General features: G+C 41.1%; 1 protein-coding gene across 13 annotated transcripts in view; it reads right to left on the bottom strand.

Annotated features, from left to right (window-relative positions):
* MARF1 (meiosis regulator and mRNA stability factor 1) overlaps nt 1–18,346 on the bottom strand; it is a 41,120-nt gene that overhangs the window by 20,663 nt on the left and 2,111 nt on the right. For 4 of the 13 annotated variants that reach the window (XR_007411260.1, XM_025416424.3, XM_049111361.1 and 1 more), the window contains exons 2-13: nt 16,292–16,493; nt 13,382–14,074; nt 12,444–12,618; nt 11,296–11,522; nt 9,759–9,876; nt 8,979–9,151; nt 7,124–7,552; nt 6,680–6,837; nt 6,434–6,592; nt 4,470–4,662; nt 3,574–3,752; nt 1,948–2,028 (exon numbers count right to left, since the gene is read on the bottom strand). Coding sequence is in view for 12 of the 13 variants with exons in the window: in XM_025416424.3 (XP_025272209.1) it covers nt 1,948–2,028; nt 3,574–3,752; nt 4,470–4,662; nt 6,434–6,592; nt 6,680–6,837; nt 7,124–7,552; nt 8,979–9,151; nt 9,759–9,876; nt 11,296–11,522; nt 12,444–12,618; nt 13,382–14,074; nt 16,292–16,435 (2,729 nt within the window). In the remaining variant the exon portion in view is untranslated. Of the gene's footprint in view, nt 1–1,947; nt 2,029–3,573; nt 3,753–4,469; nt 4,663–6,433; nt 6,593–6,679; nt 6,838–7,123; nt 7,553–8,978; nt 9,152–9,758; nt 9,877–11,295; nt 11,523–12,443; nt 12,619–13,381; nt 14,075–16,291; nt 16,494–18,346 lie in introns of those variants that run through there. The other 9 variants (XM_049111365.1, XM_049111368.1, XM_025416425.3 and 6 more) reach the window with 9 other exon arrangements.

The following is an 18,346-nucleotide window of genomic DNA, read 5'->3' as shown; positions in this document are numbered from 1 at the left end:
TGTGGCCTCAGTCACCTTCTAGAACCAACCTGGGCCTCAGCTTTCCCAAATGCAAAATGGGAAGATATTACCTACCACATAGGGTTGATGTGAGGATTAAATGTCTGGAAAGAACTTGGAACATATTAAGCACTCGTTCAACCACTCCAGTGGTTTTTTTTCCCAGGCCCTACACACACACTCAGACGTCCCCCTGACCAAATGCAGTCTCACGCCCTCACTCGCACGGTCTGCCCCTGCACACGTATACACACCCCTAGTACTCTCAGTCCTATACTCTGGTCTTGCGTCTAATGGAAACAGTTGCTATCTCAGGAGCTGCTCTGCCATTTTACCATCCAGCCCGTCAGCCTGCTCCCCTCAGGATTTTATCCACAGAACTCTGGAGGGATGGCTCTCAAGTCACCAGCAGCTGCCTCCTCCCTGCCAAACCTCGCACATCCCCATACATCCCGATGTCATTCTCACCTCCGTCCCTGGGGGCATTCCATCCAGTTCTGCCTCTCTAGGTTCCCTGTCCCTCCCTATCTGCTCTCGTCTTTCATGATCCCCTTTAGGAAAGTAACTGTCACATCAGATCTCAAATGTCCAAAACCAAGGTCAAAAATTCACTGTACCTCCTAAACATGCTTCCTTTATCTCTCAATTTCTGGCTTAACGATACAACCATTCTCCCAGTCATCTGGCAAAATAACTCAGCATCAAATTGACCTCTACTCTTTAGCTTCCCTGCTATGTAAGACCAGTCACCCAGTCCTGTCTCACCTGACAACTGGAACCTCAGCATTCCAACAGCATTTGCCCAGGCCTGGGGGCTGGTGTGGCACTGTCCCTCCTTCATCTCCCTTCCTGCCCTGTCCATTCCATCTCAGACCAGACCACCACCATAAGAGTCATCCTGAAGCATGGTTCCCACCACACCTACCCCCCTTACTCTTCCACTACTCAGGGCTCCCACAGTTCACAGGGTAATGGTCCAGCTCCATATAGAAATGCTATAGCATTTTCTCCTCCCTGCTTCTCCCTTCTGTTTTCTTTGTTCTATGTAATGATTTGTGTTTGCTCTTTCCTTTCAGACATGAGTTCCTCAGGAACAAGGGTTGTGTCTTCCAAGCTCTGCATTCTCCATAGAGCCTCACACTTTCATTACACTAATACCTGCTGAGCACCTACAAAGCCCTGGGTACTGAAAGCGATGGTCTTAAGTCCTTGTTGTCCTGGAGCTTCTAGTTCTAGAAGATACTAAAAAATGTTCACTCAAGGTGCCTGGGCAGCTCAGTTGATTAAGCATCTGCCTTCAGCTTGGGTCAAGATCCTACGGTCCTGGGAATGAGCCCACTGTCAGTGTCGGGCTCCCTGCTGGCAGGGAGTCCACTTGTCTTTCTCCCTGTACCCCTCCCCTTAGCTTGTGCACTCTCTCTCAAATAAATAAATAAATAAACAAACAAACAAACAAACTTATGTAAAAAAAAATGTTGGGGCACCTGGGTGGCTCAGTGATTGAGCGTCGTCTGCCTTTGGCTCAGGTCATGATCCCAGGACCCTGGAATTGTCCCGCATCGGGCTCCTCTCAGGGAGCCTGCTTCTCCCTCTGCCTATGTTTCTGTCTCTGTCTCTCTCATGGATAAATAACTTTTTAAAAAATCTTAAAAAAAAAAAAAGTTCACTCAATGATGAATAAAACTCAAAATTCAATTGGAAAATAATAAAAGTACAGCTTTAGAGAATGAGGTCTCAATTTACTAAAAACCAAAGACATTTTTAAGATGTATGTTAAAATCAAATTCAGAATATCACTGCTTTTGTGTCTTTTCCTCTACCAAGCTGGAAATTCCTTAAAAGCAGCTACCATAATTTTATGCCAATCTCCACATCAATATAGGAATTCTGGAAGCCGCCAATCAGTACTGACTAGATTAATGAAAAAACAAAAAACACCTAACTTACTTTTTTTCATAGATATCTGTAAATTTAAAAAGAGGCAGACAGCAGGCAGGAGCATCCTGAAGAATCGACATTGTTTCTGCACTGTAAAACAAAATTTTACTCAATTAGCGAATAGATGTTGGATATCAAAAAATGTTTTCCAAGTTGTACTTAAAAAACTCATAAAATTAACAAGATGCATGGCTGACCCTTGAACACATGTCTGAATTTCAAGAGCCCACTTATATATGGATTTCTTTCAACAGAAGTAGTACAGTCCTGTAAATACACATTTTCTTATGGTTTTAGTAACACTTTCTTCTATCTTACTTTATTGTAAACATACAGCGTGTAACACATAGAACATACAAAACAGGTTATTAATCCATTGTCTATGTTATCAGTAAGGCTTCCAGTGAACAGTACACAATCAGTAGTTAAGATTCTGGGGAGCCAAAAGTTATATGAAGGTGTTTGACTACATGTGTGGGGGAGTGGTCAGCACCCCTCACCCCTGAATTTCTCAATGGTCCACGCAACATAAATTTGCCAGTTTTTGATATATCAAAATTTAGTTCCTGGAAAAACTTAAAAACATGACGTTAGAGACAAGGTGATTGAAGAATATAAAGTCAGACAATGGGATTTTTATCAGACTCAAGCATAGGGCTTCTCACACCTGTGTATCAGAAGGATGGTGACCACTCTGAGATAAACACCTTGTTAACAGAGAAAAAGGCTTGAATGTCTCCTGCCATGCTGTGGTTCACCTGTTAGAGACCTGGGGGGTGGAATTCCCACAGTTCAGTACACAACTGAATATATCATCCAAACTTTGGTTTTAAAAAATAAAAAGACACCCAGAAACACTCTGAGAGAAAACGAAATGGCAAACTGTTGAGTGCTTGGCTTTGAGCTGCAGGATTATGGATTTCCACCCCCCTGCCCCCTCCGGCTTCTTTTTTGTTTCTGATCTTTCCAAAGTTTCTTCAGTATTATTTTTATTCTAGGGGATAAAAACCATAATTTAAAATAATGGTGAAGTACATGTCACAGAAAAAGATCTCTGAGAGTTCAGATTTTTTAGAAGGGAGTTCTGTTTCACTAGTTTCCCCCCAAAACAGGGAGAGCTGAAGCATCACCAAAGCGCATTGAGAATAAAATCATCACCAGATTCCTACAACTGACATTATCATAATGCAGACTTTCGGAGCATCTATTTGATGTTTAGGATCTATCTGTAAGTTGAGTTTGGAGCTTTGTAGATCTACCCTTTACAGACAAACCTACCTTTTCCTAAGATTTGGAGGTAATATTTCAAACTTTCCAGGCTTATAAACTTTTATTGTAGAGGGGTACTATTTTTAGAACCTGTTCTGGATATGTGGTGTATTACTTTACTCCTAACTGCCTGCCAAGCTTAAGCTGTACTTCACCTTTGAGTAATGACTTGAAAAAGAGTTGGATTATTCTAACTAGCTTTTTGCTAACTTCTAGCTTATTTATAAGCTCTATCAATTAGGAATAAGCATTATTGCATATTTAATCATCAAAGAGGGCTGGAAATGTGATCAAATCTATTTTCTTATTTCCAAAATTGTTTCTGGGCTACAATGTTATTTCTTGAAATAAATGGTTTGTTTTTACCTCAGTAAAGAGAGTGATTTATTAGCAGCTCCTGTGGCAAGTGAGACCAGGATCTTCTTGCTGCCAATTTTGTATCTGTGGAGGCTATTCACCGCACTGATTGCTTCTTGTAAGTTCTCCATCTGAACAACAGCCTTGAGCTGATAATCTGTATGGGGGCTGAGCTCAACACTCTTCACCTACAGCAGTAAAAAGGAAAATGGAACGCTAGGTCTACCCAGAACCCTGTCATCTTAAAACTAAAGGTGAATCATTAAGGAACATGTTTGTGAACTTCCATGCTTCTGTGAGGGAACTTGTCAGAACTCTACACTTCTGCCAAGCAAAACCTAAGTGAACTAGGACTGAGTGACCTTCAGGGATATAAAATTGGCCTGGCTTGCCTGCATGCTCTGGCACACACAGCTCTCCCATGCAGGCTCAGGGGCCAACACATGCGAGGAGTCTTTGGTCTTCTCCAGACCCTGCAAACACCTGGGACATAGCCATTTTAATAATCTGGAAGAGGTGCACTTCTAGCAAACAGCACCTAAAAACTCCATCAAATACAGTAAGGTATTAACGAAAACAGACAACATTACTTTAGAATCCTATTTCTGTATTTTAGCAGCCAGAGCCAAATAAGATCCGTCAGCGTTTTATTTCCCAAAGTGCCACTTAAGTCCCTGCCTATAACTACAGCTGCTTCTCCAGTAGGTCTCTTGCTCTCTCGGGCTATGTCCTAAAAACCAAATGTATAGCATGACCATGAGCAGATCATAGGGAAAAGGAAGGAGTTCAAACTTATTCAGTAATCCTTATATCCTGCCTGTGGTTACATGTGTTGAATGACATTCTCTTGACATGGAGTGCTAGCAAAAGGTAAAAGAAAGGCAAGAACAAAAGAGAAAGGTTACCTTGCCGTGCTTAGAAAATGCTTCCTGCATGAGCTGCTGCAGCTCCTTCCGGGATAATCTGTAGTCGATGTTGCTGATCTGGATGTCAGCACCGTTTGCAAATGGGTCTGGGCTGTCGGCACCAATGCTCGGATTTGCAATGTTGAAAGCAAGTGGGGATGCTCTGTTTAAAAGGTTTGGAGACATACTCCTGCTTAAGACATACATATTGAATTATTTTTAAAAACTGTGACTCTATTCACTTCATTTATATCATTTAGACTTTGTTTGAAGCTATATGTAGAAAGCAGCCTTCCACAACACAACCAAACTATTTGGTTTTCAAATGTAGGTTTATCTTAAATACACACTGATTGATATTTATTGTCAAAAGTACTACTTGTTGACCCCTTATTAACAACCAGTACATGATTTAACATCAAATATTCTTTTACTGGATTATTTAAAACTAAAGGCAAAAATTATAGGTGGGGGACGCCTGGGTGGCTCAGGAGTTGAGCATCTGCCTTTGGCTCAGGGCATGATCCCAGAGGTCCGGGGATCAAGTCCCACATCAGGTTTCCTGCACGGAGCCTGTTTCTCCTTCTGCCTGTGTCTCTACCTCTCTCTCATGAATAAATGAATAAATTCTTAAAAAAAAAAAAAAAAAAAAAGGGATCCCTGGGTGGCACAGCGGTTTAGCGCCTGCCTTTGGCCCAGGTCGCGATCCTGGAGACCCGGGATCAAATCCCACGTCAGGCTCCCGGTGCATGGAGCCTGTTTCTCCCTCTGCCTATGTCTCTGCCTCTCTCTCTCTGTGTGTGACTATCATAAAAAAAAAAAAAAAAAAAAAAAGAAAAGAAATTATAGGTGGCCCTGATGAATTAGTTTTCCAATTTGGGCATTTATTCTTGGTTTAGCCTGTTATACCAATATGTCATTCAACCTCTCCCTGGCTCTGAAAACGCTATATGTTCTTGCTCATGTGTTACAGTCTTTCTCCAGATCAGAAAACTTTTATGTGATTTTTTTTTTTTTTTAAAAGATTTTATTTATTTATTCATGAAAGACACACAGAGAGAAGCAGGCTCTATGCAGGGAGCCCAATGCAGAACTCGATCCTAGGACTCCAGGATCACACCCTGGGTCGAAGGCAGGTCTAAACTGCTGAGCCACCTAGGGATCCCCATTATGTGACTTTTAAAATGTAACTTTACAGGGACGCCTGGGTGGCTCAGCGGTTGAGCGTCTGCCTTTGGCTCAGGGCCTGATCCTAGAGTCCCTGGATTAAGTCCCACATCGGGCTCCCTGCATGGAGCCTGTTGTTCCTCCCTCTGCCTATGTCTCTATCTCTCTGTCTCTTTCATGAATAAATAAAATCTTTAAAAAAATAAAAATAAAATGTGACTTTACAGATACAAAGTCACTTTCTGGAGTGAGTCTTCACCAACTCAGCAGAACAAATATGATGCCTGAAGGAGTTCATGTGATGCAACTCGGGCTTGTGGCTTCTGTCCTCCAGAAGTACTGAGGGAGTCTGGATAGCTTAGATAAGCTAAGCGTTACTTAGGTAATTATGGTGGTTTACAGAGACCCTTGCTTCTCAAACAGCTCCTGGTAATTATGCTATGAATAAGAATAACCAACTCGTGTCCAGTTTGGGCTTCTTCCCCAACATGACAAAGTAAGGAAGAAACAGTAAGGACATCTTAACGTGCCTCCCGTCCAGGCCAGGGACTCCTGGATAAATTTCTTTGTACTCTGCTTACCCTGATTCCCACTTGGAGGAGGGAGAAATGGTGAGGACCACTGGCCCCAAACGTTAGCTAATTACCTAAGAAAAAGTGGGGATGGAGGAGGAGGGGTGGAAGACTCATCTTTCCCTTTGAGCACTCCTATATCACTTGCATTCTTTTCAACAAATGTTATTCTGTAAGCCCTACCCTTTTGAGTAACTACCCCCACGATCAAGAAGCCAGACTCACCGAGAAGACCAAGACTGTGCAGTGAGCAAAGGACTGACTTGCCTCGACGCGATCAACTTGCTAAAAGCAGACGGGTAACTCACTTGGAACGGGGTCTCCTCTTTGTCTTTTTTCTCTACGGGAGAACTGGTGACACTTCGGGCACAGAGGTTCTCTTTTCTAAAGAAGGGAAAAATTGAAGGGGATGGGTCATTGGGTTTCCTTCATGTTAGACAAGCATCCGTGAGCAAGAGTAATTTAACCTACTTCGGATTGGTTTTGTAAGCAGATTCTGCTGTCCCCGAGCTTTTAGGTGCGGGCGCTGTGGCGCTCGAGCTTCTGTGAGGAGGTGCTGCCAGCCTTGGGTTACCCTGCTGGGAGTCACTGTTTCTAGTCCCAGTCTTCGACTCCAGGCGGCACAGCTCCTTAAAAGAGACAAGTGCAACGGATGTGAAAATGTAGGTACCTAAGGAGGGTTAACGACCGTACAGAAAAGAAAAACATGAAAAAACAAAAAACAAAAAACAAAAAACAAAAAAAAAAAAAAAAAAAAAAAAAAAAAAAAGAAAAGAAAAACATGGAACTCGGAGTATCATCAAAGACAGAAATAAAAAAAGGACACACCAAAAGCAGGCAGGCATGTAAAACACAGACACCAAAGAAAAACCAAACCTACCATAAACTTCAGAAAGCAAGAGGTATCAAAGTTACCTGTAAACTTTTAACATTTGTGGTTTTTGTAGCAGATCCAGAATTTGCCTGCGACCCTTTTCCAGGCATGGCTTTGGCACTGGAAGATTGTTCACTTGTATCTTTGATGAGGCACAATTTTGGATTCTTAAGTTTTTTGGGAGACTTCGCTTTATCGGCAATTGCACTGGAACTCTTTGTCTCACAGAGTTCTCTAGTTTTTGGAGTAAATGACACAATGATCCTATTACCAAAGACATCTTCGTTTTCCATTCGCTTCTGAGCCCGTTCCGCACTATCTTGGTTTATGAAGCGGAGAATCGCACTGCAGCCTGTGATACTCAGCACTTTCCCACCACAATTATCAGACAGGCGTCTGAGCCTGTTGCTGATGCTCTTGCCATCTTTATTTGCTGGTAGGTTATAAACATAGAGCAGAGTATGGCACTGCTGATACAGAGGAGAAGTGTTACAACAGGTTAACTCAGGGGCACACGTTCAATTACATAATTAGAACAACAAGGAGGGATCTCTAGACTTAAGCTAACAGCCTTAGCCTTGGAGGGGAGGTCATAATGATTTACAGGGGAGAAGGTAAACTTATGTAGACTGAATAAAAAAAAACACAGAAAGGGAGAAATGTACCTTAAATGATCACTCTAGTGAATGAAAATGGCCAGATTTACTGTTCTGGATAATCAAGTCTTTTTTTTTTTTTTTTTTTTCCTAACCATAAAGAATAAGGATCCCAAAAGTGGACAGTGTGTTACCTAAAATATATTTGACTTAAAGGTCTTTGACTTCAGAAAAGGGAATGCCAATTTCTTTATATATTTCTTTATATATTCTCCAAAGAGCTTAAACACAGCTCAACACTGGTAAACATGCTTATCCCAAATTAAAACTAAAAGAAATGCTCACCCTGCTGGAAATATGATCCTAGCATGTGGCTCAATGAGCTACAGGTGTAGCAATAACCACACCTAATTGTGCAAGTGCGCATGCATGGTGGGGAATGTAACTGTAGAAAACAAGCCCAAGGGTTCCTGGGGCTTAAGGATTAAATGCCTCAATGGTATACAACTAGGGGCACCAGGGTGACTCAGTCAAGCCTCTGACTCTTGGTTTCAGTTCCATTCATGATCTTGGGGTCGTGGGATCGAGCATCATGTCAGGCTCATTGCTGAGCAGTCTGCTTCAGATTCACTCTTTCCCTCTGCCCTCCCCCTACTCACACATGCACTCTCTTTCTTTAAAATAAATAACTCTTTAAAAAAAAAGGTGTACAATTATTCTGTTTATTTGTTGCAAAACATGAGCGTGTGCAAACCACCACCATATTCTTTATCCATGCCAGGAAGTTAATGGAGTAATAATGTTTCCATTATTCCAACCACTAGACACAAAACACTGCTGGCTTTGGAGACACAAATGGCTCTTGGTAGGGTTAACCTATAATTCCCTATGATACTATGCAACAAAATAAAAGTAAAATCCATTCATATCAATTTTCTGTAAATTTTTAAGAGAAGAACTATTTCTAAGCCTTATTTAAAAACTCTGGCTAGGCAGTCCTGGTGGCTCAGTGGTTTAGCGCCGCCTTCAGCCCAGGGTGTGATCCTGGAACTTGGGATCAAGTGCCACATCAGGCTCCCTGCAAGGAGCCTGCTCCTCCCTCTGCCTGTGTCTCTGCCTCTCTCTGTGTGTCTCTCATGAATAAATAAACTCTTAAAAAAATTTAAAAAAATAAAAATAAAAAAACTCTGGCCAGCCTCCTGCAAAGAACGGCCTCACTTGATGACCCCTATTACAGGTGGTCTTTAGTCTCCATAATGTAATGTCAGAATACAGCAAAAAAGAATGCAAACCCACTTACTGGCATTTTTAGTGGTAACCTGGGGGGCAAGTCGGAAATGAACTCTTCAAATCTGATCAGCTCGTTAGCATGATGTAGCAGGGCTTCTGACGCTTGGTTTTTATGGACCAAAATTATGTGGAAACCATGCCTGTGTCTCAGGTCACTCAGTTCCAATGCAAAATTGACATCAGCTGAAAGAAAAGGTACAGCCCACCCCCACCCCCAAACATTAGAAGGACAGAGACATACAACTCCACTGACACATATTGAGAAAAGAGGGATGGCTAGACCATATCCAGAGTAGCTTACCACCTCCCATCCCCTTCGTGTGGGACAAATTAACACTAACAGGACAATTTTACCACATATTTACATTGAATTCCAAGACACATGTTACTTCCCGTAATAAAAAAGAGCAAATACTGACATTTTATTAGGGAGCATCAACTTTGGAACTGATTCTTCTTAGATTTTTACAATTAGCAATACTGGGACCAGGGTAAAAATAAATAAATAAAAATATATTTTCTTTAACTGGCTCCACAAGAACCTGTACTCAAGTTCTAAGGAGAAAATACAGAAAACCCACATAGACTCCACTTCTTCTCTAAACAGCTCTCAGACATAAGCGTTAAGTATGTCCTGTGTGTTTCAGCCTCTCTGGGGGCATATTTTACTTTATTTATTTATTTATTTATTTATTTTTTTTTTTCATATTTTACTTTAATGTGTACCGGCTTCTCCAACTATTCCCATATAGTGGGTTTTGCTGAAATTAGCAGATGCTTCTGCACTTACTTGACACAAGAACCACCGTGGCTGGAGCAGTGTGCGTGTTTGCAAACCTTCGGAGACTCTGGCGGAGCTTATCGTCAGCCGCATTCTTTGCGGTAGCATTGATGTGGGCAACAGTTACCTGTGTTAATATAGAGTAAGGACAAACAAGCAAGAGCTTAGGTCAGAAAACCACTATGCGTTCTGCCCACATCTTAACAGATGGTCCCGAGGAAAGACACATTACTGCCACTTAGGAATGGAAGAAAATTATAAGTGGATCTCAGTAACTTCAAATTGGTCTCTCCATACAAATGAACTGGATCCATTATTATGCCTGCTTGCCTCTTTGATCTTCTGCTTTTATACTTTATCCATCCCCCCTTCAGAGATCAGGCAGAAAAGGAAGTGAAATCTGAAGTAGGTAAATTAGCTCTAACAGCTTCTGCCAACAGCTGGGGAAGTAGCAGAGATTGGTATATGATGAAGGTATGACTTAGCGCTGTATTTAATGTCCTTTGTCTCCACCATACATTGCCTGTGGCTTTTGGGTCTGGGGTCAGGTGGTGGGACAGGGGAGGCTTCTGTGTCCCCCACCCCCACCCCAAGAGTTAAAATGTGTTTATTTCTGTTAAAGCCATGAGGCTTACATAGCAGTCGCCAGAGCAAGGAAAGGGTTTGAGAGGTACTTCAACTACGTGCAATACACAATAGAATTTATTAGTTTTTTTAAGGAGCATGGATATAGAATTTTAGGCAGCAATATAGCATATCAATAGAATTACTTGTCCAAGAGTCAAAAGAACTGGATTCTAGTTCTGGTTTAAGAGAACAGACTGCAGTCAGACCATCTGGATTTAAATCCTAGCTCATCCAGGGCACCTGGTGGCTCAGTGGTGGAGTGTCCACCTTTGGCTCAGGTCATGATCCCTGGGTCCTGGGACTGAGCCCTGCAGGGAGCCTGCCTCTCCCAAGTAAATCCTAGTTCATCGGCCATGTGAACTAAAAAGTTGGTTAAGGGCAGCCCTGGTAGTTCAGTGGTTTAGCGCCACCTTCAGCCCAGGGCCTGATCCTGGAGACCGGGGATCGAGTCCCACGTCGGGCTCCCTGTGTGGAGCCTGCTTCTCCCTCTGCCTGTGTCTGTGCCTCTCTCTCTGTCTTTCATAAATAAATAAAAATCTTTAAAAAAATAAAAAATAAAAACAAAAAAGGTACATTTAAACATAAATAAATAAATAAAAAGTTGGTTAACATCTTGGTGCCTCAGCTGAATTTGTCTATTTCAAATAAATTCTATGAGCCCTTTCCATAGGGCAGTCATGGAAGTCAAAAGAAACAATAGACATAACCATCATACTAGCAGAGCAATAATCACATATAAGTAGATTATTGAAACATCAGATATGATTAAATGATTTCTAGCACTTTAGAAATATTTTTTTGCTAATTTCCTCTATTTGCAAACTTGACAGAAATATATATTAAACTAACTCTAAATTAAAATTCTTTAGGAAAAAAAACCCCATGTGGTTATTCTTCTACCATAATAATTTTTTTTTACCTGGCAATTATTCAGCTCTTGGATAACTTCTTTGTTTTCTTTACTAATGTCGCACACACAGATGAATTCTGCTTCTCTGTGGCCTTTAAAAAACTTCTCACGGATTCTCTGTACAACAGCAGTAGCTGAGCGGCCAGAGGGAACTGAACAGTTTTCAATATCCCAAAAAACTCCAATGGGGGGTAAGTTTTCCAGCACCTGTCCGGTTAGTGCAACTTCTGGTGACCCTTAGGAAATGTTAACACTTTCAATCACATATAGTGAAAAAAAAATGGCAAACTAAAATAAAATCATAGGTAGCTACCTATCATTTTTACTGGCAGAAAAATGAAATTACTGATTGATGTTAAGTTTAAGGATACCAACCTCACTGGTTGACCTAATAGCACAACTGCAAGTTGCAATAGTATTTCTAAGCCATTATTCCTATTTTTCAGGAGAGAACAAATCTGAAGGTCAAGTTACTTCAAACCCACAATACTTCAAGCCCACATTGCAAAGCACGAGCCATCATTCTCAGGCTGATCATTACGCTTCTCTGAGGTGAATGGACACTGCAGCTCTGCGACCTGATTGTTATGTCTGCTCATGCTTGTCTACCCACTCAGTATGGAAGAGCAATGAAGAGGTGACAAAGTGTAAAGTTGTTACTGTCCTTGATTTAAAAAAAAAAATGTAACACTGCATTAACATCTGACTTAATATTTTAAAAAAAGGTTTTCGAAAGATAAAATACCACATTAGCTAGTTTTGGGGGAAATGACAATAGGTTTTTCACTTACTGTTTTTCATCAAACATTATAAAATCTTTCTAAATATTAAGTATTTCTATAGAGTACACAATTAACAAGCATGATTATTTATGAACCTGCGTAAAGAGTCCCCTCTAGCGCTTACTTCTCCTAATATACTCCCTATTTTTCTATACACAGCGTCTGGTCTCAAATAGGCGCAGCTCAACATAAAAGACAAATGACTTGTTGGTCTGTGAGAATAAAAAGATTTTTACCAAGAGGTAGAAATGAAGACTCATATACACAGTAGCTTTAGAACCACAAGGAATCTTTTCAAGGCGATTAAATGCGGTGTTAGTATCAGATACTGCAAACTACTTAAATATGCACATTTTATACCATACTGTCATTTACCAAATTTCGAAGAAGCTTTGCCTAGACTGGTCGCCAATAACAACGTGGTCTCCTTCCCTGTTCCTTTGGTTCCACAGCCATTACACAGAGGAATAGTAACAGGTGCAGTTTGAGTATTTGGAGGTGGTATATTTGGCCAGACTTTAGCAGCATCAATTATACTATTTCTTGCCGGCTGTTTTAAAAATTTTTTTAAAAAGAGGAGGAGGTTTCAGATACATCATTTCAGAACCTAGAGTTATAAACAACAACTGAAAATACAGTCTAAGTGTTTCTTCTTTCCACCTGTTAACCTCTGGTGGAATGTATTTTCAGTACTTCAGGGCATTCCTAAAACTATTAGCCATCAGTTCATAAACTCACTTCAAGAAGTGACTTGAAATGATCTAGGAAGATATTCACATGATCAGACCTTTACAATCTAGGGCACGTGTATACCGCAAAGGCGACCCTGAACACTCTACGTGGAAGTGATTGAGATCTTTGCTTGAATATTCATGTGATCGAGGCCAAGTTCCAAGACCCTCAAATTATTACAAAAGAACAACATGGCGTGACCTACATTACACAAATGGGTCCACGTATAAGGTGAGTATTAAGTTATGAGAAACTGCAATTGTGCTCTAGCCTTTAAAGACAGAACAGAACACGAAGCTTTGCCGAACTAGGGTTTACAAGAAACAGATTTATTACAAGAGCCTCTAAAAGCATCAACTACATAAATGATGACTCTGTACTTTTTTGAATGGCCCTTCCATTTTTTCCCTTTGCTTCTTTCAGGACCAAAAGAAGCTGCACTGATGGGGTGAAAGCTACCTCACAGAAGAATCTTCAACCCCATGCACAATAAAGATTTTTCAAGATCTACTTTTTTTTAAAAAAAAAGTCATTCCTCAAACATCAGCTGCACCCAACAGAACAAATAAAAAGATACACACCTTGTTTAGACAGTCTTCGCAGTAAAGTGAGCCCTTTAAACAAACCGGAGGTACCACATTTAGGTGCAAAGAATTGGTGCACAAGTGAGGCGTTAGCTCCGACTGTGATATGTGCTCTTCCAAATGCCCTGGAGCCCCGCTTGTGAAATCAGAACAGGGGAAATAGCCAGCAGAGGCGCAGCCCTGGAGAGCCGGGAACTGATGCAGCTTGTGCACATTACCATGACATGATTGGAAATGAAGCTTTCCACAACAGGGCAGGTGTTTGCAGGAAGATAGATTACTTTCTAGACACATGCTGGGAAAGTCACTTGCAATGCCGGCCAAACTGCTCCTAGCTGAGGCATTCTGGAGTGAAGACGCAGACTGGAAAGCAAACCCTGACCCTACCTGACACGTGATGGTCCTGGTGCTCTGCGAGTCTAACAGTGCGCCTGGGTGAATCAAGCTACCAGTACCTCCACTACCGCCGCCACCACCACCACCACCAAAATGCATTGGTGAAGTGGAGGGTTCATTAGGGCAATGAGCACAGCAGCTTACTTTGGGGACAGGTGAAAGCTGTATTTTAGGTTGCTGAAGAGAATGAATATCTGGAAGTGGGACTGCTGGAAAGAGTTTAGAGCCAGCATGAAGGGGAGATGGCACATCCTTTAATTCCACAGCAACTTTCTTGTTCTCCATGTAATCTTTCTGGGAAGAGAAGATCAAAACGCAAATTAATGTTATGAGGCCAGTGACTTTTGGTTACTCACATCCTACTGCAATCCCAAAATGAAAATAGTGTTCAATCCTGTTCACATTACTCCACCATAACCAAACAATATGGAATGGCAGCTGAAACCAGGGGTATTCTTCAGAGAGGTCTGCAGGAGGTGAACACTGAAACAGACAACTAAAATCAAGACCGTGTCTGTCCTTCCTGAATTTTAGGTGACTGGGGGCGGGTTCTGCTTCCATGTTCAGCAGGGCAGGTTAACCATCTGTGCCCCAGGGACTTCCCTTCGATAACTTCCCCTTGCCTCCTAGGGTCTTCTAAAGACAAAACAGGTGGCATGAAAACAACAGTCACCAACAGCATTCAATAAAGATGGCTTCCAAGCCATGTACTTTGAGGAAAATACTTAATGGTTCCTGCAGTCAAATCATCAAGGGTTTAGGAAGGTCCTCCAGAGGATTCCAAACATTAAAGATGAGATTAGCTATCTGTCCAAGTGGCCCACCCTTGGAGGTTTCAAATGTGTAGCTGATGACATTAAGCAAGTTCCAGGGTATCATGACCTAAAGCCATAATGCCAACAATGACTTTATAGCCAGGGACAAGATTAAGAGTAATTAGAAAATTATTTGGGAACAAGGTTCCAGAGAAAGAGTTTGTTATTCGCCTCTAACATAGACACAGGAGGCCAGAATATTTACAAGGTTATAGCATAGCAGTGTCAGAGACTTGGGTCTGAATGCGCTCAGTAACTGAGGGCCTTGGGTAAGTTACACAACCTGTCTATACTTTAGTTTCTTCCGCCTTCAATTGGGAACAATAGGATATACCTCCTGCAGTTGTTAGAAGGAGGAAATGAGATAGTGCATGTAAAGCACTCAGCAGAGTACCTGCCTCTTAAAGGAGATCCAGCTAATCAGTAGCCCTTACTCACTGCAGGAACTATTAAGAGAAAGAGGATGTCCTGATATAGTGAGAGCGACATGCTCTTCTCTCAGAGCACAGAAAGGGCCATATGACTGCTATGATTTCACTCCTTTGGCTGTGGTTCTACACTCATCTGGGAGAGTACACTCATTTAGGAGAAATCTGGATTTTTCACTTGGACATTTCCTAAAAGGGAGGTGACAGCAATTGACTGACTGCCAACAAGCAGTGTGTTCTGCCCTCTTCGTAATTACAGTTCAGGCTGGAAATTCATCTACTGGCATTGTGATTTACAGACACCTGGCTCTCATGATCAGGGTTATTATGAGTTGGTCCCCCTGAATTTACTCCATTCTGGGTGCCACTGATAAAATCAGGTTTCTGGATCTGTAAAGCTGAGAGCACAATCCTGTACAATGTGACTCCACAAGGGTCAGATCCTCCAGCCCAGAAGCCCTGCCTAAGCTGCCAACCCTGTTGCCAAATGTCCCTAAAAGAAATGACCTCAATTACTGATGCCATGAAAAAAAAAAGAAGAAAAAGAAAAAAGTTAAGTATATAATGAAAACCTGGAGAAGATATGGAATTTGAGTTTTTTAAAAGTTACTAATACCCTTATGTAAATTTACAGTAAAGACTCATTTAAATTCCAAGTGCAATAGCAAAAAAAAAAAAAAAGTAATATGGGGCATGAAATGGAATCAGAAAAAAAGTCAAAATCACTATGAAAAAGCAAAGGAAGTTACAGACATGTTTAAATATTCAAGAGAAATCTTGAATAGAAAAAGACTGCCAATAAAGTCCTATTAATCTTGCTTCAATTTTGAGACTCAAATCTCAGAAGGCTAGAGTGAAATAAAATCTATTTTATACTTTCCTCTGATTTGACTCTATAATTTGGATTTTATCTCTGGCATCTGTGACTTTTGATAAGAAACAAATCATCCCCAAATTTTAACATTAAATATTTAAAGCACCTACAATACTTAGAATAGGAATACAGGAGTTAAAAAATTTAGGCTCTCCTTGAGTCAGGAATTATAACCATGAGCTACAAGGAGGAATAGGCTGGATACGAGATAAACAATTGGTTCGAACAAATCGAACCAATTTCTTCATTTACTTATTACAAAAATACAATCAGATATACCACCAAAGATAAAACTTAGTACAGACTCCAGGGAGAGACACTGCCCCAGACCAAATGGACCGCTCATCTATTTGCATAAGGAGTTTGCTGTGTCCTCAGTCTTGCGCATAGTTACCGTTTGGGGACTAAGTGGCAATGTCTGCTCAGGACGAGAAAAGCAATTAGAGAATTTCCAAAGCCATGGCTTAGCATCATTATTTTGTTGCAGCCATCCAGGTGTTCTACTGCAGGAGTCCTCAGTTCCGCTTCCTTCCATCATACAGCCATACAAAGTGGTTCAACATTCTTTCATCTTTCTTTTCTTTCATTCTTCCACCCTGTTAAGAAGGAGACTGCAATGTTATTTATTTGCCTAAGTACAAATTTCATTATTAAAATGGAAGATTGCAGGGGCACCTGGGTGGCTGTTGGCTCGGATCACAATCTCAGGATCCTGGGATGGAGAGATGGAGAGTCCCACATCACGTTGTGCTCCCTGCTCAGCGGGGAGCCTGCTTCTCCCTCTCCCTCTGCCGCTCTCTCTCAAATAAATTTTAAAAAGTGAGACCGCAACTGTACTTATGGAACAACATTATTTACGGTATAATGGCTCCCATTAAGTCAAAGAGTAAGGAATAAAGGTAGAGTTCTAGCCAAATGCCAACCCATTTAGCCCTGAGCAGGTCTTTTCTATAGTTTTTCTTAATTCTTCTCAACCATCTCTCCCTAAAGACTCTCCTGGTAAAGGTCAAAAAGTTAACCGAGTACGTAATTTTAGTAAAAGAACAGCTACATGTCTTCATTACCAATTACATAAGATTCTGAAATTGACTTAATAGCAACCTATCCCACTGTGTCATTGATGTGACTATGGAAGGTCCAAACTAAGTGAACTCTTTGGACTCTGAATTTGATTTTGCTACAGAACAAATCGAACCAATTTCTTCATTTACTTATTACAAAAATACAATCAGATATACCACCAAAAATCTAATCGAGAAATCTCCAGTCACAGATGTGCTGTATCTACCCCAGTGCAACCAACTGCATTCTTACAAGTCTTAAACAGTACAATAAAAGCAGATCAAATCAATAACAGCCAGTGGGCGTGGAGGCAGACTGCCAATGGTAAGGACAACTGAACCTCATTTCCAAGTCTTTGCCATTATACCAAACAACTGCCTATTCTTACCTGCAGTGGCCATTTTAAGGTTATCAATTTATCAGAAATTTCAATTGGACATAAAGAAAACAATTTCTTTTAAGTCTCTCTCTCTGAAAAGATGCTCTTCTCAAGAGATTTTAATATCTACGTAGTATGGTGAAGGGAGAGATGAGTATTCTATCTAAAATATAGAACCAATCACATAAAGCAGGGGCAGGCAAACTATAGCCTGCCAGCCAAAACCAGCCCTTTACTTGTATTTTAAAGACCTTCAAACTAAGAAGGTATTTTATACTTTTTAATTCTTGGGGGGGCGGGGGGGGAATCAAAAGAATCATATCTTGTAACCCAAAATTATATGAAATTCAACTTTTGGTGTCTCTATTTTAAATAGATAACTTTGTTTAAATACTGTCTGGCTATTTTTGCACTACAGCTACAGAGTTGAGTATTTGCAACAGAGACTGCATGGCCCACAAAGCCTAAAATATTTACTATTTGGCCCTTATGTGGAAGCTACAAAAACTTATATTAAGTTTCAGTCTCTTCCTCTGCAGAGTGTGGCTAAGTTCTTCCCCTCTACAGCATTACGAAGGGGGGAAATTATGGAAATGACCCCACCATCTGTCTTCACCAATGTAGAGCTTGCGCCAAGTACAGGGTTTGCAACATAGTATATACTGAGTAATTATTGTTAAGTGAAGGGATAAATATTGTAACTATTTACCTACTACTAAAAGAGTTAATCGGGATCTCTGGGCAGCTCAGCGGTTTGGCGCCTGCCTTTGGCCCAGGGCGCGATCCTGGAGACCCGGGATCGAATCCCACATCGGGCTCCCGGTGCATGGGGCCTGCTTCTCCCTCTGCCTGTGTCTCTGCCTCTCTCTCTGTGTGACTATCATAAATCAATGAAAATTAAAAAAGAAGAAGAAAAAAAAAACTTTAAAAGAGTTAATCTGGAGGGAGAGATGGAGTGTACCTCCACAACTACAATAAATTATGACAGTTGTTCTTCCTACTGAACAC

The sequence above is a fragment of the Canis lupus genome, chromosome 6 (assembly GCF_003254725.2).
Source record: "Canis lupus dingo isolate Sandy chromosome 6, ASM325472v2, whole genome shotgun sequence".
NCBI lineage: Eukaryota > Metazoa > Chordata > Mammalia > Carnivora > Canidae > Canis > Canis lupus.
Note: the sequence above shows the minus strand (reverse complement) of the source record. Positions and strands in the feature narration are given on the sequence as shown.